Source organism: Saimiri boliviensis, chromosome 11 (genome assembly GCF_048565385.1).
Source record: "Saimiri boliviensis isolate mSaiBol1 chromosome 11, mSaiBol1.pri, whole genome shotgun sequence".
Lineage (NCBI taxonomy): Eukaryota > Metazoa > Chordata > Mammalia > Primates > Cebidae > Saimiri > Saimiri boliviensis.
Genome location: NC_133459.1, coordinates 104,127,151 through 104,151,889, shown reverse-complemented (window position 1 = coordinate 104,151,889; position 24,739 = coordinate 104,127,151). Strand labels below are relative to the sequence as shown.

Here is a 24,739-nt window from a genome sequence, read left to right as displayed (position 1 = left end):
ATATTGTCAGGGAGCAGATTGAAACGAGCTGCAACTTCAATCAGGCCCTAAGCTGGTATCTATGCCAGCGGGGAATCTCTGTGATGAACAGAGGCTTCCATTAGAAAATGGAGCAGTTCGTTTTTAACTCGAGAGTTATACAAAAACAAAACTCTTTATCTTCTACTATTCTTAGGGTGGCCATATTTTCCGAACTGAAATTTGACACTCCCATTCTGACAGATACATAGGTGCTTTGGTCCCCACAGTTTCAGAAGACCTAATGTTGGGATAGTCTCATAGTATTTAGGATGTTGTAGTCCCACTTTATCCACAGTTGTAATTCCTATAATTTCAGGTATCCTACAATCTGAAAATATTAAATGGTAAATTCCAGAAATAATTCAAACATTTTAAATTGTGCGCCTCTCTAAGTAGCTTGATAAAATCTCACACCGCCTCACCCTGTCCATCCTGGGATTCGAACCATCTTTTTGTCCAGAATCTCTACACTGACACTGTAGATGTTACCCACCCGCTAATCAGTAGTCATCTCAGTTATCAGATTCATTGTCATAGTATCACAGTGCTTGTGTTCAAAGAGCCCTTATTTTATTTAATAATGGCCCCAAGACACAGGAATAGTGTTGCTTGCAATTTGGATATGCCAAAGAGAAGCTATAAAGTGCTTCCTTTAAGTGAAAAGGTAAAAGTTCTCAGCTTAATAAGGAAAGAAAAAAAAATCACATTGAGGTTGCTAAGAGCTATGGTAAGAACAAATCTTCTATCTGTGAAATTGCCAAAAAGAAAAATTTGTGCTGGTGTCGCTGTCACACCTCAAACTGCAAAAGTTATGGCGGCAGTGTGTGGTAAGTGCTTAGTTAAGAGGGAAGAGGTAGTACATTTGTGGGTGGAAAACATGAACAGAAATGTTTCGACTGATAGCAATCGGATTTGCTACTATCCTCACTTTCAGGCATCCAATGGGGGTCTTGGAGCATATCCCAGAGGATAAAGTAGGACTACTGTGTACTGTTGCTGTATGCATACCGCACATGGGTACCCAGCATACCAGTTAACAAAGAAGCTTACAAAATGAGATTGCACTACATGGTCCTTTGTAGAGATCACTCCCCTTTTTGTTCTGAGGGCCAGTGGGCAACTGGAAACATAAGGCCTTGTGGACCTTCCTGTCTGAAGATACACAGTCAGTCTCTAGAACTGTGCTTATCAGTGCTTGTTAGTATGTTTGTGGTGCCGTTCTTCATCTTTCAAGCTTCTGAATCTGAAAGAGATGTCCACTAGCTTAGACTGTGCTTACCTCTGGTACTGACTTTCTGCTTCTCCCCAGCACCAGTAACTAAGCTGTAAGACTGGACGGGGCCACCTCAGCATGACTTGTGAACATCAGCTCTCAGACTCAGAATAGTCAAAGTATCTTCAGAAAGTCATAAAGAAGGGGTCTTCCCATGCTATAGCCAAGCAAAAATTTGGGAGCAGAAGGACTTGAGGCAAGGAAGAGTGGCCAGGAAGTGGCAAGAAGGAACTGGGAGGGGGAGTCCCTCCACCAAAAATTATACCTCTGCTATAAAGGAGTCAATCACTAGCCTCCCAGCACCTGTCTAGACAATGCCCCAGCCTTTCAGTGAAAGTGTGGTGCTCATGGTTCCAATCTCTGAGGAATGAATAGGAGGCTCTGCAGCCAATTTCTACACTCTTTTAAAGGCCTTGCATTGGAAAAAACCCCTAATGGTATCTATTTCAGAGTCACAGCAGGAACAGGTTGGGAGTGCCATTCCGGAATGCTGCTTCTTGCCTTTGTGTCTTTTTTGACTGTCACCAATAAAACAAGCAAGGATGAGCCAGATGCGAATGGGTGCAGGACATCTCTGTCTCATTCTTTTTTCATGATTCGTTTAAGTGTTAACCCAAACTTACCACTTGCACATCTGCAATTCATTAGCAAATCTCCCGTAAGAATTCTCTTCATTTTCAACTGTTGCTCCCAATAGTTTGCCCATAGGTAAAGCTTGGAAGGGCAAAGTCAAAATGATAGCAACCCCAAGTGTTAGTTTAATACTGCTTACATGAGATTTTTTAAAAAATATGTAACTCTCAAGGGCTTAGCAGATCTTAGGTGCAAGGATGTTCTTTTCAAAGTGTCGCTTTGCCAGAAGGAAGGCAGGCACCTTCCATCAATAGAAACAGTAAAAGCATGCCTCAAATTGTATTTATCTCTCTAAATTCTGAAAGCATATTAAGGAAGAATAACAATATTCCACTTTGGCTACAAATTGCTAATTAAGAACTACAATTCTCCCAGAGGTAAAATATTAACATTTTTAAAATGAAATTAAACATCACAATCTTCTTCTAATTGTTATAAAAATATTTAGTAGCAATATCTGTTTAATTATTTAGGCATTTGCTAGTGGTGTAAATATTATCAGCATAGGCAAAAATATTTTCTTCTTTGTCCACAATCAACTAAGGATATGTTGCTTGTTGAACTTCAATTAAGATCTATTTAAGGCTGCCTGCTGGCCACAAAGTAATTACTTACACTTTCTGATGCCTGAATCTGTTAGATATAGCAGGAAGAAGTGTGTTCTTTGTTTTTGTAAGTCAGGAAAAGTTGCTTTTTCTTATATGAATTTCATTGTTGATGTTATTAAAGAGGATTAGGGTGGGGTTGAAGTAGTTGGAAATCTAATTAAACTAATCCCTTTAACAGGAATTGTTTTCATATTGATAATTCTCTGTAACAACAGTATTACAGATCACAGCCACGTGAAATATTTACACTAAATATTTCAGCCTGTAATCTCTCCTCCAGCTTTTTCTTTGGGGAATGATAAGATTTATGGCTTCTTCACCTTTCTTCTTTTTTCCTCCCTCTCACCTGAAGTGCAGGGGAACAAAATGAAATCTTTTGTTTTCTTCCTGTTTCTTCTGTTAAGTTTCTCTCAATGTCATCATATCTCAGTAAGTTATGGTAATAGCCATCAAATCACTAACCTCCTAAAAGAGCATGAGTGCTATGAAATAGAACAATCCAATTGATTTTTTCCCCCTTTGATATCTACAGTCATTTGGTGTAGATTCTCATTTGAAATGATTTGTTTACCCATTGATTTCAATAAATTGTTATCCTGCTGAAAATATCGCTACGAGTAGAGTCAAATGAAGGACGGAACTGTCATTCTGGTCAACCTCATCTGATCATCTCCAGTATAAATTGGGAAGTGTTCTCAATCAGCTCAGATGTCATGTTATCAGGGAGACCTTCTCTGACTTCCCAAAATAAAATTACAGTCACTGTTCCTCCGCCAACACCAGGGCCTCCTTTAGCTGGCTTTGTTTTCTCCATACACGTCATCACCGTGTAACATTATAACAGATTATGTTTGTTTGTTTAGGGCACCTCCCCCAACTAGGATGGAAGTGCCACGGGAAGCAAGGACTTGGATTTGTCTACTGCTGTATTTTGAGAACCAAGCTGAGTGACTTGAATATGGCAATCAATAAATAATTGTTGCACGTACGAATCTTTACTCCCATTTTTTTAGGTGCCTAAAGCACCAGATCTGTGCGAAGCAATGAATAACTTGATATAAATGTAGACCCTGAGCTGGCTGATCCACTGAGCCTCACGGGAAGGATGCCCACGGAGAAGAGACCTAGTGCTTTCTGTAGGCATGCCTTCATTAAAGGGCTAAAACTGCAGTGCTGTTTGCCCTCCACATGTTTACAATATCAAGAGTGATATTGATATTGATATTGAGGATGCCCTCCAGGACATGATTTCTGTAGAATATGAACAGGAGTTACGAAACCACACAGAGACTCCATGGTCACATAAGTCTGCGAAACTAGGTGTTACGTGAAGCTAAACAGAATTCTTAATTTCAAGATATGTCAGATTATGAAAATGTTCATTAGGACTCTCCAAGACAAGATTAGGCTGTGCTTCCCAAACTCATTTGATCTTAGACATTACCTTTCTACCAGCCAATCCTGTTTTATGACAGGGCTACAACAGAGGGAATTCCAATGGCTTGGGAATTCAACAAGCCAGGGAAGCGGTAAGAGGCACCAGCCTCCTCTCTGCCTCTTACTGACTATATTATGTGACCTTGGGCAAATTACTTAACACCTCTATGTCTCAATTTCCTCTTCTCTAGGTAGATATGGAAAGGATTACCGAGGAAAATGTATGTAGTGTCCAGCACACAAGCGCTAACTAAATGGTGGTTATTAGCAATACCACTTATTGAGTATAGGCATGAGAGCCTTTTACATAGATTTCTTCAAGCACATTTTATAAGATACGTTTGTTAGTATTGACCAATTTCCAGAAGCAGCCTAATGTGTCTCCTGTGGTCCCAGCGCCATATCCCTATCTGAGAATCTCTGCACACCTATGCTGAAAGTAACCAAATGTTATCTTTCAATACAACTTACTACAAACATCTGATAACTCATTTTGGTGGGTCCTGCAGAAAGAAACAAGGCTCTTTCCCCTTGTTTCCATACCCCTGACCTCAGATAAAGACGTTTTTGTCAGAAGGAAGATGATAGCATCCAAGTTCATGATTGCGCAGATGGCTACATGCTGACAGATTTTGAAGTGACCGTATTTTTTCAGTAAATTTCAAGTGAAGGTGTGATTTGTGTAAATCTGACCTCTTCCTGTAAAATGTGCATTTACATATATTTAGAATTTATAAATCCTGACAGATTCCACAATATTTATAACCCTCCATAAAAAGCCTTTGCCAGTTTGCAGAGCTTTGCATTTGGCTCTCTGGCATGCTTAAGAGAATTTAAATAATAATAAATTTGGTGATTTATTCCACCTGGAACAGAAACTTATTTCTCCCCTCCCTTGGCTCATTTTGAAGGGGATACTATAAATAGGACCACAGACGCTAGGATCAGGACTAGGGAATTGAAATTCGAGAGAGAAGTACAGAAACATTTTCATTATCACTGATTCCTTGAGTGTATTTTTAAAACAGTTCTGTTCCTCAAATAATGTACCTTCTCTCCTTTCTCCTGCCCTATCACAATTATACTTGAGTCTCCAAAACCTGTTGCCAACTTCAGGATTCAGTTACATTAACGGGAAAGAGAGAGTGAAAGTATTAGCTGACTAGGTAGGAGGAAGTTGCCTCTAGGGAGACCAAAGCAATTCTCCCATGTTCATCTTATGTTTCATAGGAGTCAGCCAGGAACTGAATGTCGATGTCTAAAGTGTAAATTCGTTGTCTGAGATCTAACTCTTGTATCCTACAGGTATGATAAAAAGCTCACAGTTCATGACAAAAAAAAAAAAAAAACAAGAAACCTAATTGTAATTACAAAAGGAAGCCTTAAGGACAATGTCAGAGGATCAATTCTTTTCACCCAGCCATGGTCATAATAACTGGAGTACAGAATAAGAGAGAAACACCTGAATAGTTGAGTTCAAATGGTACTACTTGTTTTCTTAAAAATGAAATCAACAACAATCTGGTAACGTCATTTGCCATAGAATCTACCGAGCAACCATTTAGTGCAGCATAAGCAGTGTTGTAACTTGTTGTAATATAACTGGGAGATTTCTTTCTAGTTTCTTGTCTGAATGGCTGTAAAGGAAGCAGCGTTCATTATAGGGAGAATAGTAGTAACTAACATCCATGAAGAACTGCCTATGGGTTGGCCCAGAGTAACAAACGCATCAAGTGGCTGTGGTTTGATGTGCAACAGCCTCCTAATTTGAGTAGTCGGTTTTCTTGCCCTGATGACTTGGAGCACACTCCCAGCCCCAAGACTTTGCTGAGCAATCCTTTTATCTTTACCTAACAAGATGGCAGATATTTGGACCAAGCCCCAGAGCCTTTAGGGTACCACATTTTAATAATTCATGGTGAGCAAAATAAATGTTTTAAAACCAGACATTGTGAATCAAGGACCCAGTTAAGTATGAAGGATTTCAGGGAAAGCTAAAAAAAAAAAAAAAAAAAAAAAAAAAAAGCTGAATATTGTATGGGAGTATTGTCTCCCCCACAGAACACAGGTATCTATGGTTCATGGCTGATTCTAAAGCTTTGCTTGAAAAATGACTTTTTAAAGAAGTGTTCTCTTAAAGATTGTCCTTCAGGCAGGGAGGAATTTTCCTTGCTTTTCTATAGCATCTTTCTAAGAGGAAGCGGAGGTATTAGAGCTGTTAGACAGTTGCTCAGTGTCTTTGTGCTTCTGTGACCACATTATGGGTCTAACACATATGGGATAAATAAACTGTTTACATTTCTTAAAGCACATGGAAGGAAACAAGACAAGAAAATTACCATATTGCTTTTTTTAAGCTATTAAAGAGGAGAATCCAGTGAGGGCAAATACAAATGATTACTGAAAACAGATTTTGTTTTTTGGTTTTTTCTTTCTGTTCTTTTTTATTTTTATTTTTTTCTTTTTTCCTTTTCTAGCCTCTTACTGAGCAATATGGCAAGACTTGTGGGAACCAGTGTTCTGATGCACCCTCTCTTGTTCTTCTTCCATAGGGCAATCCCTACATGTGCAATAATGAGTGTGATGCGAGTACCCCTGAGCTGGCACACCCCCCTGAGCTGATGTTTGATTTTGAAGGAAGACATCCCTCCACATTTTGGCAGTCTGCCACTTGGAAGGAGTATCCCAAGCCTCTCCAGGTTAACATCACTCTGTCTTGGAGCAAAACCATTGAGCTAACAGACAACATAGTTATTACCTTTGAATCGGGGCGTCCAGACCAAATGATCCTGGAGAAGTCTCTCGATTATGGACGAACGTGGCAGCCCTATCAGTATTATGCCACAGACTGCTTAGATGCTTTTCACATGGATCCTAAATCTGTGAAGGATTTATCACAGCATACGGTCTTAGAAATCATTTGCACAGAAGAGTACTCAACAGGGTATACCACAAATAGCAAAATAATCCACTTTGAAATCAAAGACAGGTTTGCGTTTTTTGCTGGACCTCGCCTACGCAATATGGCTTCCCTCTACGGACAGCTGGATACAACCAAGAAACTCAGAGATTTCTTTACAGTCACAGACCTGAGGATAAGGCTGCTAAGACCAGCCGTTGGGGAAATATTTGTAGATGAGCTACACTTGGCACGCTACTTTTACGCGATCTCAGACATAAAGGTGCGAGGAAGGTAAGAGAAAATCTGTCTGCTTTCAATGGGAGCGGGTGTGTCCAAAGAAAATGCCAGAATATCAGTCTCACAGCTCTGAAGTAACATTTGTCAATTTCTACTGCAACATTTTCTTTAGGAATACCAGTGTAGAAATAGGTTCTGAAGTTCTGAGACCCTTCATTCTCAGTGGTAATTTGTAATCCCAAACTTGCTGTCATTGAACGTGACATGATTCTTCAGAATTTAAATGAAAGTGAATTTTAAAAAGTAACTCCCTAGGTTGGGAGGCCCTTTAGGTCTTTAACGCAAGGAAGCCAGGGAAAGCAAGCCATTTGCCCTATAAGGAACTGAAAACTAGAAATACAATATCATGGTTTGCAAATGCAAAACAGGGATTCAACAGGGTACCCCAATCAATTTGTGTTTTGTTATATTGGACAAACAATCTGGAAATTTGAGTTTTACTTCTTTAAATTTATTAAACCAGAATCAAAAGCATCTAGGAAACATTTAAATTGGGACAAGCTCTACTTTTCAGGTTTTTAGATGTTATTATATCAGAAAGATATACTAGCATTTAAAATATAGACCTGAGTTGCACTCCCTTCATCTCGTAGATCAATCACAAATGGACCAGAGTTTAAACACATTAATTAAACACAGTCAGGGATAGCTTTGGTTTTGATAATATGTCAGAGACAAAATTGAGCAAGTTTCTGAGACCTTTGAAGATGTTTAAATGAAAAACTTCAATAATGAGAACCAGAACCACCACATAGAGATTTTTCAACCAGCTTTTTAAGTGTGGTATATTATCAGAATGACCACCTGAGGGGAATGGAAGCGTGAGACAGTGAGTGGAAAGACTAAAGGTAAAAGCGGAGTATCTAGCAAATAGAAACAAAGGGAAAGGCAAGCAAAGAAATAAATGCCAGTTAAAAAAAAAAAAAAGGCCAAGATAGCTTTAAATTGAAATATATGAGAATATGAATATAAATAGTATATGTCATGTAGGCTTAATTATTTAATAACAAAATTCAAACAGATAAGGCAGGATTGATTCAGTGTATTGGCTTCCAGCATCCTTTAGGCAGCCCAGTTCTCAGAAACTGGACAAGTGTTGAGACTTTCTGGTCTGTCAGAGATTTGTCTTACATATGCGTGCTGGAAGAAGGAAGAGGTCACTGCTGTTAAGATAAAGGCCATAGTGGGAACACAGCAAGGAACGGTGGGCTTGACTGTAGTGTGGTGTCAAAGGTTTCAGAGTCTTAGCCGTGGAAAAGTAGCAGAAACTGGTGGCCGTCTACTCTCAGCTTTTTCTAGCTTCATGTTCCTCATGGAAGAATCAAGAGCCTTTATCTGTGAAGCTTCTCTTAAAACTTTTTACCAAGTTCTTGGTGGTATATAATGAATATATCTTTAAAGCAGAATAATATTGGACTTGTGAGTTCTAAGGTATAGAGGATAGTTCATATATTATTAGCAGGGTACATGACAGGGCAATGTGGAGCTGTTGTCTTAAACATGAATTTGCTATTTATAATAATACACAGCCATTATAATCAGGAACATTTTAGCAAAAGATTATGTATCTCCAGGATCTTATTCTTGGGGACGTATGATATGTGAAAATAGTTGAAATTGTTATTATCAACAACAGCTTGCCACAATGGAATGACAAATATTCAATTCATTTACATGAATAATGGTAAACAATTCATAAACTAAGATTTGAATTTTAATCCTGATATAATCTACATCACTCCGTAGATTCATCTAGGTCAATTTCCTTATAGTTTAAGAAATCCTTAACTGAGCCCAAATTGCTATAGCTTCACTTCCCCAAATATTCTTATTTGCTACTTGTAAAAAAGGCAATCTTCTGAAGCATTTTTGTTGGGAAAAAAAAATCATTGCCGATGCTTGTTTTTGTTATTAGCAATCATTTTGTTTCCTCTAATAACTTAAAGGAAAGCATAAAATAAACTTGAAAGCTACAGGCATTTTTATGCATTCTCCACTGCTGTCAAACATGCCATCTCCTGAAGGTGATGTGTTGGAAATGTAGATCCCTTCAGATCTGTCACATTTCTTCCATCTCCCAACCTAGTCGGGTCCTCCAACTGCATTTCAGTGGTTCTGAGGAGTTTGGAGGACTCCCCCCTCCTTCTCAGGACTCAGCTCCACTGTCTTTTCCTGTTCACCAGTCAACTGTAAGCTGAAGAGAAGCAGCTGGGCAAACAAGAAAGGTCCAGTAGAGGTGAGGCCCTTCCGTAAGGTCTTCTTCTGTCACCTCCAGACTTTGTCCAAATCCTCAGGGCGGAACTGATGCTGGCATGTACCACACTAGGCACCAGATGGCTGGAGTATTTTTAGTCTTAGGGGAGGGACTAAAGAAGCAAGGTCTGATGGCTCGGGCGTGTCTCCAGCTTTTAAGTTATATAAAGAAGATCTGCTGATGTTGGAGCCACTGAAGGGAAATGTTGAGCTACAGCCTGGTTCAGAGGCCTTTCAGCATAGAAGCTGATCTAATTATTTTGCCCTTGAAAGTTTCAGTAAGATTAATGTTCTAGATTGTCTTTCTCTTATGTAACAAATCATCTATAGAAGGATTAAATATTAATTGATGATCTCTAAAAGAAAGTTCTAAAGCTTCCCTTTCAAGACTATCAGAAAAGTACGCTTTTCAAAATACAGCTGAAGTTCTTATTCCCTGCACAAACGATTGCAACATTTAACATGCCTTTACATGTCTATATCTGATCATGATAATGATATTTTTCTACTTCTTCCTTCTATCCCTACCCCCACCATAATGTGGAAATTGACATGAGTTTTTTTGGGAAAGTAGAATGGAGACCAGACATAAACATCCATAGTATAGTGGACAGAGAATACAGAATTTTTTTTTTAACCTTGAAATCTGAAACTGTGAGACAAAAATTGTTGGTCTTTGCTTGAGATGACTGGGCTTGTGAGATCCGATTCGCTAGTGCTTGTGCATGCGTATGTTTTATACTGACTAGTGTTGTTTGACAGAAAAATAGTGTTTTGATTGACATTAGAATTTTGTAGCGTTTATGCTCTTTTTGGAATGTGATACATTGGATACCTATTTTACTAGTAAGAAAACAACCGTAATCTCATCATAAAAATTACTCTTTTTTTTGCCACATACTTATTTTGCTTCCATTTACTTCCTCTTCTTGTGTATTTATTAAGATAATGAAGGAAAAAGGAAACGTGGCTGTCGGCAATTTCAGCAGCTTCGTAGTACTTACATTGTTCAATAAACCTAATAATCTACATGGACTAATTCTGACTTATGGATGTCCTGCTTCAGTAAATCAGGGTGATTTTCTCCAGTGAATAATAGACAAGTGCAATGTGCCAGCACCTTAATTAAAGAGTGACTCTCTTAGTCTTGATCTCATTTTAATTTACAGGGTAATACTACAATAATATCACTAATGGAAGGTACATTAAAGGGCATCAAGTAGCATTAACTATATTAAATTATGGTACTTATGTTAATTAACTGCTGAAGCAAGATGGTTCTAATGGCCAAAAAGGTCGTCTAATGCATAAATAAAATCTACTCAGATGAGGGGCAAGAAGAGAAATTAAAAGTAGATGTTCGTTCTGAACATCTTTTTATACAGACAGGGGGTTAAACTCAAAAGCTGTTAAATATAAATAATGTCCAAAATGTTTTCTTAGTTACACATGGAAGCTTTGATTTTTAAGTATTTTGTTTCCTTCTAGGCTTTCCATAATTAAAATAATTGAAAAAATGAAGACAGTATTTGTCAGCTGTATAGATTTTTATGGACTATAAACCCAACATTATTTATTGTTTCTTTCAGGTAAACGGTTTCAAGGAAGTAATGTGATTTAATGTAATAATTTATAAATCTGAAAGACAAATGAATTTTTAGTAATGTGCTCATTTATTTTCAAGATATGCTATCAGCCACATGTAAAGTTACTGATTTTAGCCAGAATATGATGGAAATTCTATTTTAACAGTAAGAACTTGAAGAAAATGGCCTGGAAAACTCCCATCAACATCTTCATTATTTGCCTTTTAACAAAATACTTCTAAAGATAATTATCAGTCATTTTTTCTCAATGGTCATTACACATCCTTACCACGTACAGTGCCTGTTCGGGCTCCATTATAGGTAGCTGACTGTCATAATAGTGAACATTATTTTTTCCCTTTTCTACTTCTATTGTTTACCTCCAAGAAAGGAGCGTTGGAATATTAGCACAGAAGTTTCACTTCGACAAACTTTTTTGGTGCCATCTTCACTTCATGACCGCCCCCGCTCTGAATCACACTCTCCCGGCCTAATCCCAGAACCTGCAAAGGCCAGGGCTGGAGCCTCTATGACTGGGTGCCAGGAGTGAGGCGGAGCCCCCATAGCACTCTCAGGAGTACAGCTTCTATTTGTAAACCCTTACTGTTTGAGTGGCACTGCCTTTGTATTTGCTGTCATTAGAACTAGGTGAAGCTGACATTCATCTTCCTGAAGCACAGCTTCCAAAGAGGGTTAGTGTAAAAAGATGTAATGTAAGTAAGAACACGTGGGGAAATTCAAAAGTATAAAAGCAGTAGAGCACTTTTTAAATTTTTGGAAAAATTGTGCACCACAGAAGTGTTCTGCTGACTAGAAAAGACTTATCAGTTATTCTGAAGGTTCCCTAAGCCTTTTTCCTAGACACATCTGAAATAAATCTGAAATATTTACTTTTTACCTCTTACATAAGAGGCATCCCACAAAATACTTTCTAAGCATTCAGCCTACCCTTTATTTATTCTTTTCCAGTTAGTCTCAATTATTGAGGTTGGACTTTACCGCCACTTAATAGATTCTGCTTTTTCTAACACCTTCCTGCTTTCTGTCATCAATAAATACTTATCCTCCACTCTGAAAGAGATGCTGCTTTGATGGTAGACAGGTGATGATGCACCAAGTATAGTCTCTGCTCTTGAGGAGCTGATATTCAGAAGGGACACAGAATAAATAACAAAAAAAAAATGATGATAATATGGGTTAAATGCTTTTACTGCGTGAATATGCAAAGTGCTGTGGTAGTGAAGAAGAAGCTACTAATGTAATCTGGAAAGACTAGTAAAACCTTTGATAAAGATGTGACAGGTATGATGTCTTGAAATATCGGTTTTGTTGGGCCAAGCAGCCAGGAGAGAATGGATATTTTAGGCAGACAAATTCTACCTAAAAACAGCACAATATGTTAAGGAACTCCAAGCAGTAAGGAATCGATGGAGTTGAGTCCTGAAGATGCCTTACCAACTTCTCTTTATGGATGTTTAGCATGTCCAAGAAGTTCTGAAGGATTCCTACCTCTTTCTCTCTGAGTCTCCCATGTTATAAGAAATCCAAAATCCTATGGAATCTCACATATTAAGTGACTGCAGGTGAGGAACGTTTTTAAGGCAATTGTAATAAAGGCTGTTCTGGTGTAACTGTGCGGACTAGAGAGCTATAACATCGCTTAATTGTGGAGCAACTGTAACTCCAAGCCCTGAGGCTCAAGTGGAGAATCCAGAAAAGCTCTCTGCATTCCACAGGAGCCAGCATGTGGCAATGGTCTCAGATTTGCTTACAAAGTCAGTGGGACTTGGTGACCAGTCAGATTTGGGGGAAGACCTCGTAGTGAACTGCATGGTGGAGCCAAAACTAAAATGGGGAATAAATACTGAAACAAGCTTTTAGTTAATCTGCGATTTCGCTTTTGTCGTGCCATTTAAAATAGCAGAAATTCAAGTAGAGATTCTAGTTAAGGATTTGAAAATACTTGTCTAGTGTTTAAAAAGAGATTTGAGTTCAAAGATAGGTTTGAAAATTATTACCTTATGTGTGATGGTTGAGGTTTGGAGAGGTGAAGACGTTGAGGATTTTTATTTGCTCATAGTTATTTTATTTTTTTATTATTTATTTTATTGCATTTTAGGTTTTGGGGTACATGTGAAGAACATGCAAGATGGTTGCATAGGTACACATGTGGCAGTGATTTTCTGCCTTCCTCCCCGTCACCTATATCTGGCATTTCTCCCCATGCTATCTCTCCCCAACTCCCCACCCCCGACTGTCCCTTCCCTATTTCCCCCCAACAGACCCCAATGTGTAGTGCTCACCTCCCTGTGTCTGTGTGTTCTCATTGTTCAACACCCGCCTGTAAGTGAGAACATGCAGTTTTTGGTTTTCCGCTCTTATGTCAGTTTGCTGAGAATGATGGTTTCCAGGTTCATCCATGTCCCTACAAAGGACACGAACTCATTGTTTTTGATGACTGCATAGTATTCCATGGTGTATATGTGCCACATTTTCCCTGTCCAGTCTACAATTGTTGGGCATTTGGGTTGGTTCCAGGTCTTTGCTATTGTAAACAGTGCTGCAATGAACATTCGTGTGCACATGTCCTTATAGTAGAATGATTTATAATTCTTTGGATATATAACGAGTAATGGGATTCCTGGGTCAAATGGAATTTCTATTTCTAGGTCATTGAGGAATCGCCACACTGTCTTCCACAATGGTTGAACTAATTTACACTCCCACCAACAGTGTAAAAGTGTTCCTATTTCTCCACATCCTCTCCAGCATCTGTTGTCTCCAGATTTTTTAATGATCACCATTCTAACTGGCGTGACATGGTATCTCAATGTAGTTTTGATTTGCATTTCTCTGATGACCAGTGATGATGAGTATTTTTTTTTCATATGTTTGTTGGCCTCATGTATGTCTTCTTTTGTAAAGTATCTGTTCATATCCTTTGCCCACTTTTGAATGAGCTTGTTTGTTTATTCTTGTAAATCTGTTTTAGTTCTTTGTAAATTCTGGATATCAGCCCTTTGTCAGATGGGTAGACTGCAAAAATTTTTTCCCATTCTGTTGGTTGCCAATTCAGTCTAATGACTATTTATTTTGCCGCGCTGAAGCTGTGGAGTTTGATTAGGTCTCATTTGTCTATTTTGGCTTTTGTTGCCAATACTTTTGGTGTTTTGGTCATGAGTCCTTGCCTATGCCTATGTCCTGAATGGTTTTGCCTAGATTTTCTTCTAGAGTTTGTATGGTGTTAGGTCTTATGTTTAAGTCTTTAATATATCTGGAGTTAATTTTAGTGTAAGGTGTCAGGAAGGGGTCCAGTTTCTGCTTTCTGCACATGGCTAGCCAGTTTTCCCAACACCATTTATTAAACAGGGAATCATTTCCCCATTGCGTGTTTTTGTCAGGTTTGTCAAAGATCAGATGGTTGTAAATATGTTGTGTTGCCTCCAAGGCCTCTGTTCTGTTCCATTGGTCTTCATCTCTGTTTTGGTACCAGTACCATGCTGTTTTAAATACTGTAGCCTTGTAGTATAGTTTGAAGTCTGGTAGTATGATGCCTCCTGCTTTGTTCTTTTCGCTTAGAATTGACTTGGCTATGCGGGCTCTCTTTTGGTTCCATATGAAGTTTAAGGTGTTTTTTCCAGTTCTGTAAAGAAGGTCAATGGTAGCTTGATGGGGATAGCATTGAATCCGTAAATTACTTTGGGTAATATGGCCATTTTCACGATATTGATTCTTCCTAACCATGAACATGGAATGTTTCTCCGTTTGTCTCCTCTCTCATTTCATTGTATTTGCTCAAAGTTGTAAGTGACAATTGTAGAACATTTACAGAAGCCAGTGAAATACTGCTACATAAAATGTAGTTTCTGAAGGAAATCGAGAAATAATCTGAGACAATTTGAAGAGAAGCAAATGAGTTAAGGTCATTCTAATTGTCCCCACTCATATTTAAGTAATACTCCTTTACATTTATGTAGCATTTAGTTTACAAAAATTCTTTTCAGGTACCTTATTTCCTTTATTCTATACCGTTGACTTGTGAGGTAGGTGTTAATTAACCCCATTTTATAGAGAAGAAAACTGAGGACCAGAGAAGTGCCATGCCGTTTTTTCTAACGTCACACATAATAAAGTGGCAAAATCAGGTTTTTTACTACAAACCTTAGGCTTTTTCCAAACATTATGATCTTACAGTCATACCAGCAGAAGTCATCTCAGTATACATAGAAGACCCCAAAAGTTCCCAAAGAAGCCATCTTTAAAGAGCAACAATTAATCAATACATCTTGTGACTCTGCCCGTCTTAGAATGTTCTGGGAGTCACACTCTCCGTGGCTTTTGGCTCAGTATTTTATTTCACCAGGCTGCTCTGTGTTTATCTGAACTCTAACTTCTTACTTCATTTTTCTCAACGTTTAAATGTGTGATTGGGCTCATCTGTCACATTGTCTTAAGTCTATGTGTTTTACTATTAAAATCAAATTGTGATGATAACTTCCTATTTTTCTGTGGGGAGACAAAAATAAATAAATGAGCTATATTTTCTCAATATTAATTTTTCTCCCATATTTCTTTATAAACTTTTAGCATGTACACCTGCTTTCAACTAATGGGTATCATCAAAAACTAAAACAAGTCATAGATATTAATGGTTAATCTTGGAAATGGCCAACTACCTTAGCTTATTTTAAGTCAGTTCTTACTTCAAGTGAGGGCAATATGTTTTTCCTTTTAACTTCCATGTAAGTTAAATAAGTCCATGTTTTCTATTCTGGAACTATGGTGAATAAGTGTACTGCCTCTTTCATATAACAAAATTTCATAAATTTACAATCAATTATTCTCTCTAACAGGTCTTTTTTTTCAAGCTAAATGGATATTAAACCATTTAACTATCTAAAATTTAATTTACTCTCCTTTTAAAAGGCAGGATAAAGTCCAGTAAATAAGAGTATTCAAATGAAAATCATAGTAATTGTAATTAAAAATTAAAAACCAACATAAAACATTGCTACTTAACTCTTACACTTAGAATAGAGACTTTATGGTATGCACCCATTTTAAGTGGGCAACTGAGGGCCATTTTGATTTGGAGCATATTTTAAAAATCCTTTAGAAGGTCTTGAATTATAAAGAGAATATATGCATAAGTAGCACATTTTCCTCTGAGGTTTGCACCATTATAAGGAGAGAACGTATCTAATAATTCCTCCATTTAAATTATGAAATTCATTAGCATGCAGGAAAACAATCCAGCTCAGGAGTTTGTTTCTTTATCCTTAATTCTCTAGTGCCATAGACTTTTTCAGCTAGTGGGTCATTAAAGGAAAGATGTCTCTTTTGTAAGAAACATAAGGATATTTAAGCAAAATACCACAAAATGAAAAAAATGAAATAATTTTCTCACTCATTAACTTAGCATTTGTAAGGGAAGCTACATTCCAGCTACATCTGCATGCCCAAACAATGGGAGGCAGGAATACACCAACTTCTGCAGCTTTTTATCCTAAACCTGTGGTCTGCATCTTTGGAATATGTCACTGTATTTCTGCCCCTAGGATCAGAGTTTTTGTTAACATATTGGAGATGTTGGCCATTGTTTGAAATTTAGTGTAAGAGTTTTCGGTTACCTACGTGATCAATGATTCAGTAAAGAGACTATTTTCATGCATTCTTCAAATAAATACAAGAACAAATGTGTTCATGTCATGAGTTTTATCACAGTAATTTGATTGTATGGATTGATATATTGATTCTGTTGCAATATGGGTTGATATTTTCAATTGAGTAAGTCACTTGTTAGAACTAAGTATATTAGTTCAACCAGAAAATGACTGCACTGAATAGAAACTCATGGTTGCTATTTCTTCCTCCCTTTTATTGTTAGGAAAACTATGTCTACACAAGGTTAATCGATAGCAAAGGGGAAAGGAAAATTTGAAAATTACTTATGTTGGCATATAAATTTGTTTCTGAACTCCCCTTGAAAAACATTTTTAAAAATGGATAGAAAGACGTTAAATACATGACAAAGGAGCCTCACAAACCTACTGGTTCAGAATATTATATAAATAGGACAGTTACTACATTGGCTCTTTCTTGCATTGTGACTGGTACCTAAGACAACCAATATTGTGCTAGAAAAATATTGAGAGGATAGAGGACAAGTCATTAGGATTTTAAAATCATTATCTGTCTCATTTTAGAAGGAAACATTGACTAAGAGTCAAGAGAAATAGATTCTCATTCTGGTTGTGCTAATAATTCTTTGCAAGCTTAGAACAAGTCACAGCTATCATAATCAGAGTCTCCTCATCTACAAAATGAGATTATTATACTTAGCTTATTGAGATTATTATACTAGCTTATTATTATAATAATCTAGTATAATAATTATACTAGATTATTATAATACTGAGATTATTATACTAGCTTAGTGTTTATCAGAATGTACTCTTTAAATAAAGTCCGGGATGGTCAAATACATTTGGGAAGTGCACAATACTTCTAGGAGAATCACAATATATATTTGTATATTAAAGACCCCGAGGTAGCCTATATTAAAGAAACATTTCTATTTTATTGAAGATGGAGCCTCTAGAACTTATTTAGTCAAAAAATATCTATTAGTACCCCTAAAGAACTAATATTCGTATAATTCATGTAAGGGTAACAAGGTGTCTTCAAGCTCCAACGTTGTTGAACTCTTTGTAAGACTGATGGAAATACATGAAAACATCGTGTGTGTGTGTGTGTGTGTGTGTGTGTGTGTGTGTGTGTGTTTAAACTATTTGTAGTGCTAAGAACAGATTGATTTTTCCCAAGTTCTAACTTTAGTTATCATCCTTCCCATCTCATTGTTACATTGGGTGAAAAAGTGAGACTATCTTAGAGAAAGATGAATCTTGATGGAGAGTATCTTTCTTTTTTTTTAACTACCGCTCTTATTTTTTGAACCATAGAGTACTATGCATCTTTCTTTAAGAATTATAGGAAATTAAGTACTGTACTGGAATAGATTTGTTTTGTTTTTAAGCTAGAGAAATTGTGATGGAAGAGTCAGCAATGTGAAAAATGAAATGCCAAGTGGTACAATCTGGTGCGTTTTGTAGATAAATAGAGATGCTAAAGGATTTCTATTCCTCCCATATGTAAGCGCCTCAAACTCTAATTACAGCAATGAGCTAAAATCATGTATTTAAAGAAAAATAAGATTAACCAGTATTTAGTATATTCTTTTTTTTTTTTTTTTCATTTGCTTTGGAGGATATTCTTGAAACCACAAGCTAATTTTAGTTAAATGAATCTTGCCTTTCTTTTGCTCATTAGGACTGTTAATGAATATCAAATTAGAGCCCATTAAAACTAAACATTGTATACAGCTAAGGGATATCACCTTGTCTAGGAATTGTGTTTTCATCCTGGCTGCTTTTACTTATTTGGTGGTACCAGAATATCAGAGAAGCAAAGCTGTTATAACATATTGGTGACATCTTTGTGTAATTATAGATACTCCAGTGCTGCTGGGAACAGGGAACAGATGGGGGAGGGTGGGCCAAGAGATGATGGGCGGGGGAAGTGTAAGAGGTCAGAGATTTGGCTGGTTAGAAGGAGACGGCATCATGAACTCCCGTATTGGATTTGTATAGACAGAGTGTATGCCACATAGAGTCATAGCATTGCAAAATCATTTCTTTTAGAACTAAAAAAATAAATAAATAAAAGTAACTTAATCTAACTACTCCTTTTTCTGATGTGAAACAGAATGGTTAAATGAATTCGTCAAGGACGACACTGTTGCATAACTAGAATTTAGACCCAGATGGAACTTTTATTTTACTTACTGATCTGCTTTCGGTGCCTAGAACTGGACCTGGCACATTTTAAGAGTTCGATGAATATTTATTGATGGAATGAGAGAATGATTGCAGAATATCCTTCTAAGCATCATGTAAAGGAACATTCTGATGATGTTCTTCCCATTAGATATGCTATAGCCACCTCTGCATATTCTCCACACAAGACTGCAAGGGAATTGGAGCTTAGCCCATGGTTTTTGGTTATGCCTCTCCATCCAATAAACCAGATTGCAAAGCTTCAGGCTTTAACCAATAGTCCAAACTTAAAGAATAAAATTTATCTACTTCAGTTAATAGAGTAATATATGTACTCAGGATAAATGAATACCACCCCATTCAAACACACACAGTTTCTTTTTTTATTTGTTTGGTCCTTGTAAGATCAGAAATTGTGACCCTGAATTCCTTTCCTGGATGAGGAGAAGTCCATGAAAAATAATGAACTGCTCTCATTCTCAAGCAATATTTAGTAAAATTGCAATGTCACTATATGCACCAAAGTTGTCTTTGAATGATGTTTGCTTCTTGACTTTAGTAACCAAGGAGTTTTAAAATGCTTTTTAAAAACCTTACAACTTGCAAATGATGCCTTTACATATTGATAGGTTCAAAGCTGGGGTTTCAAAGAGGTTGATCTAAGAAGACATGGAAACAGGCAGTGACCAAACTCAACTATGTACATGTATCTGGCTGAATCTTTTATGAACAAATGTCTTTATGAAAAGAATTTCAGTTATTATGTACTCTTAAATGGCAAAATAGGATTAAAAATATTAACAGTATGAGGCTAATTATGAGAAGGAGTAGAAAAGAAAGAATGAGACAACACAAATATAGCTAGCTAATAGTGGAATTGTGAGTAATTTTTATCTAATTAGATGTGATTTTCTATTTTTTCATTTTATTCATTGACTATATCATCAGAAAAAATAGTTTTAAAAATAAAGTTAAAATTTGGCAAAGTTGCGGCATACAAAAATAACACATGAATGTCAGTTATGCTTCTGTACACTAACAATGGTTGATCCAAAAGGAAATTGGTTAGGAATAAACTTAGCCAAGAATCCAAATGCCTTGTACACTACTACAAAATGATGCTGAAATAAATTAAAGAAAACAAAAATAAATGGGAAGACATCCTGTCTTCATGGATTGAAAGTCAATGTTGTTAAGATGTCAGTACCACCCAAAACTACCTACAGATTTAATACAATCTGTATGAAAATCCTAAGGATGATGTTTTGAGAAATAGAAAAATCCATCCTAAAATTCATATGGAACTTTAAAGTACCTGGAAATAGCCAAAATAACCTTGAAAAAAGAAGGATAAAGTTGGTGGTCCCACTGGTGTTTTTATGTTGTTGTTTTTATTTTTAATTTCAAGATTCTACAAAGTCACAGTAGTCAAAATTGTGCAGTACTGACATAAAGACAGACACGTAAACCAAATAAATAGAATAGACAGTCCCAAAATAAACCCTTACATATATAGTCAAATGGTTTTCAACAACATTGCCAAGACCATTGAGTGAGGAAAAGACAGTCTTTTCAGCAAATGATGTTAGAAAACTGGATATCCACATACAAGAAAAACAAACCAAAAACGGAATTTGGACCCTTACCTTATACCATATACAAAAATTAATTCCAAATGCGTCAAAGACCTAAATAAATGTAAGAGCTAAAACTATGAAACTGTTAAAAAAAAAAAAAAAAAAAAAAAAGGAAGAAAACTTCATGACATTGAATATGGCAAGAATTTACTGGATATAACATCAAAAGTGCAATAAAAGAAGAAATGGATAGGTTGAACTTCATAAAAATTAACAACCTTAATGCATCAAAAGACACTATCAACAAAGTGAAAATGGGTGCAAATATTTGTGAATCATATATTTGATAAGGGATTTTTATCCAGAATGTATAAATAACTCTTACAATTCAACAACAGCAAAAACCTAATTAAAACATTAACAAAGGACTTAAATAGACATTTCTCCAAAGAAGATATAAAAATGTTCAATAAACAGGAAAAGATGCTCAAGATCATTAGTAATTAGGGATATGCAAGTCAAAACCACAATGAAATACCACTTCACACCCATCAGAATGATTATTATTAAAAATAATAATAATAATACTTTGGCAAGGTTATGAGAAAATTGGAGGCTTTGTGCTGTACTGGTGAAATGGTGTAGCCACTGTGGAAAAGTGTGGAGATTGCTCAAGAAACTAAACATAAAATTGCCATATGATCCAGCAATTTCATTCTGGGTATATAGCCAAAAGAAGTTTAAGCGGAAGCTTGAACAGATATTTGTATATCTTTGTTCATAGCAGCATGGTTCGCAGTAGCCAAAGGTGGAAGCCACCCAATTATCCATGATGGATCAGTGGAAAACCAAAAGGCAGTATATACATACAGTGGAATTTTATTCAGCCATAAAAAGGAAAGAAATTTTGACACATACCACAACATGGATAAATCTTAAAGACATTATGCTAAGTGAAATAAGCCAGTCACGAAAGGATAAATATTACATGATATGCAACTTATATGAGTGTCCTAGAGTAACCAAATTCATAGAGACATAAAGATAATTGTGACTGCCAGGGGCTAGGGACATTGTTTAAGAAAAAACAAAGGAAGAAAACTTCATGACATTGAATCTGGCAATAATTTATTGGATACAATGTCAAAAGCATAGCCAACAAAAGAATAAATGGATAGGTTGAACATCAAAATTAACAACTTTAGTTCATTTGTAATGGGCACAAAGTTTCAGTTGGAGAAGATAAAAAATTTCTAGAGATGAATGATGATGATGGTTACACAACAATGTGAATATGTTTAATGCCGCAAAACTGAACATTAATGATTAAAATAATAAATTATGTATTATGTGTATTTTAACAAAATAAAAATAAGGTCTGGCACAGTGGCTCATGCCTGTAATCCCAGTACTTTGGGAGGCTGAGGCAGGCGGATCACGAGGTCAAGAGATTGAGCCCTTCCTGACCAACATAGTGAAACCCCATCTCTACTAAAAATACAAAAGTTAGCTGGGCATGGTGGTGAGCGCCTGTAGTCCCAGCTACTCAGGAGACTGAGGCAGGAGAATCACTTGAACCCGGGAGGTGGAGGTTGCAGTGAGTCGAGATCACTCCACTGCACTCCAGCCTGGCGAAAGAGCGAGACTCCGTCTCAAAAATAAATAAATAAACAAACCACAAGCAATACTCCTGGACTCAACAAAGTAAAACACAAAAACTCTGGAATATATCCATGTGTCTTTCTTCTCTGTCCTTATGAAATATTCTAGTCTTTTCCCACTTTTAATGTTATTCTTGGTTTTGAGATGGAGGAAGATTTTCAGCAGGTTTCTGAGTTTGTACGGGGCTTCACAGTGAGGGGTCTAGGTGGAGGAAATAGGACGTGAAGCTCTTTGAAGCAACAGAAAATAAGTTTTAAAGAAAGAATTTGGTCAGAATTTGAGAATTTAACTAACCAAAGAACATTTCCTGTGTAGAGGAGAGATGAAGCACAGAGAGGAAGGCAGCTAAAGGGGCAGATATCATCATAGTAGTGGAGGATCTTTCATATCAGATCGAGTTTTGATTTTATACTGTAGGTAAGCAATTGGAACCACTATCAGTCCTTGTAAAATGGTCTATGTTGGGGAGGATGACACTGTTAGAAAAAGATTTAAAAGATTGTGTCACTATCTGTGCATAAAATGGTTTGGAAGAAGGTCTTAATTGACTGTTGCAATAACCTTTATGAAACATCGGGGCAGTGGATGAAGAAAGGAAGAAGTAAATGTGAAAAGTAGGTTTTAATAATTGAGTAGGTTTGCCCCTAACGTTTGCAAGTTTGGGGAAAAAATTAAAATATGAGCCCACGTGTCATATGCCTAAATATGTATAAAAATATAAAATGAGCCATACTACTGATTGGCTCATGTTTCCATCCAGGGCCCCATGGCTCACTCCCTGTAGTAGGGCAAAAGGGGCCGTTATATCACTCCAATTAGGTCTTCTGCTGCAAGTCTGAGCTAGAGGAGGGTACAAGCTACATCCTTGACCCAAGACTCATAAGCAGTAACTAGATCTACATGAACTTGGGATGGAAATTTACCCAGGCAAGCACCTAGGAGGCCAAGTTAGGAAATTTATCCTCTTCCATGATTCCCTTCTTTGCTTCAGAATTTCCAGGTAGTTCTAAGCACCTCCCAAAATTACAACAAGGGTTCTTCTTCTGGTAGTAGCCAAGCATGTCCTATCCTGCTGACTCTCCTGTGCACAACTACAAACTCTGAACTAAATATCAAAACAATTATATGAAGGCCCTGAAGAATGACCAGACACAGGCAGATACTAAAGGGGAGATGATACTTTAAAGAAAGGAAAGGTATTGGATGAGTTTTCTTTTTTCTGCTTTTCTCTAAGGTCCTGTAGGCCTAAGTCTGTGCCATGTATGGGGAAAGGGAGGTGCAACTAAACCCAGATGGAAAATCCTACTTTATACTGCCTTGAAAATCAGAGAACAGAGCTGGGGCAACCAAAATGTGAAGCAAGAAATATGAAAAAGAAAGAGCCAGAAGGGAGGAACTCCAAATACTGTGTATAAACTCTGTCTAAATTTCTGGGAAATCCCTCAATTGTCAGTGTATGAGCCAGTCTCCCAAAAGCCTAGCTAAAGCTGAAATAATTGAACTGAAATTTCAGCTGCTATTGCAGAAGAGACAGAGTGTTCAGTTTGGACTTTGCTACATTCCCTGCCTATTAAACAAAACGAAATCAATAATCTTCAGTAGAATACAACAGAATCTAGAGTCTCTCAAAAGTATCATTGGCAACATCCAGATACAATCCAAAATTACTCAAGAAATAAAAAAAAAAGATGACCCACATTCTCGAAGAAAGATAATAAGACAAAAGTCAACATGGTCCAGATGTTAGAATTAGCAAACAAAGATTTTAAAGCAACTTCTATGCTCATGGATGTAAGAAGGTATGATTTTAAAACATGAAGATATAAAATACCTGTAGGGAAATAGGAGTTATATAAATGTAACCATATGGAAATCTTAGTACTAAAACAATTTAGTTTTAAAACAAATTTCATTGGATGTATTTAATAGTAGATGGGAGATGACAGAAGAGTTGGTGAACTTGAAGACAGATCTGTAGAAAGTAGCCAACATGATGAATGGCAAGAAAGAAGGTAGAAAAAAATGAACCAAGCCTCAGAGACCATGCGACCAATATCAAAAGGTCCAATGTATATGAAATAGGTGTCCCTAAAAGAGATACAAGAGGAAATGGAGCAGCAAAAATATTTGAGGAAGCAATGTTAAAATTTTTTCCAGACACACAAAGATACAGTGAACCCTAAGTAAGATGAATATCAAGCAGACCCCAGGCATATAATATGCAAACCACTAAAATCCAACGATAAAGTGAAATTTTTGAAAGCAGTAAGGGAATAAAAAAGGAAATTATATATATGCAAAAACAATTTAAATGACTGTGAAATGCTCTTCAGAAACAAGATCAGAGACAATGGAACTATCTTTAGAGTGCTAAGAGAAAAAAACAAAGCAAAACAAAACTGTCAACCGAGGATTATATATCCAGTGAAATTATCTTTTACAAATGAAAGCTCATTAAATGTATTTTCAGATAAAAGAAAATAAGAGAATTCATCAGCAGCCTATCAGGCCAAAAAGAATGATATCAAATGAAAATTTAGAATTTCAGGAAGCAACGAAGAATACTGGAAATTGAAAACATAAGGGTAAATCTAAAAGACTGTCTTCCTAATTCTTTCTTTAAAATACAGATTACTATTTAAAGCAAAGGTTATG

The 24,739-nt window shown here is 36.7% G+C and overlaps 1 protein-coding gene across 6 annotated transcripts in view; it reads left to right on the top strand.

Annotated features, from left to right (window-relative positions):
* The window catches only part of NTNG1 (netrin G1), a 357,837-nt gene that overhangs the window by 177,820 nt on the left and 155,278 nt on the right, over positions 1-24,739 (top strand). For all 6 annotated transcript variants that reach the window (XM_039460945.2, XM_003933377.4, XM_010343970.3 and 3 more), the window contains exon 3: positions 6,525-7,165. In XM_039460945.2, coding sequence (XP_039316879.1) covers positions 6,525-7,165 — 641 coding nt within the window. The remainder of the gene's footprint in view (positions 1-6,524; positions 7,166-24,739) is intronic.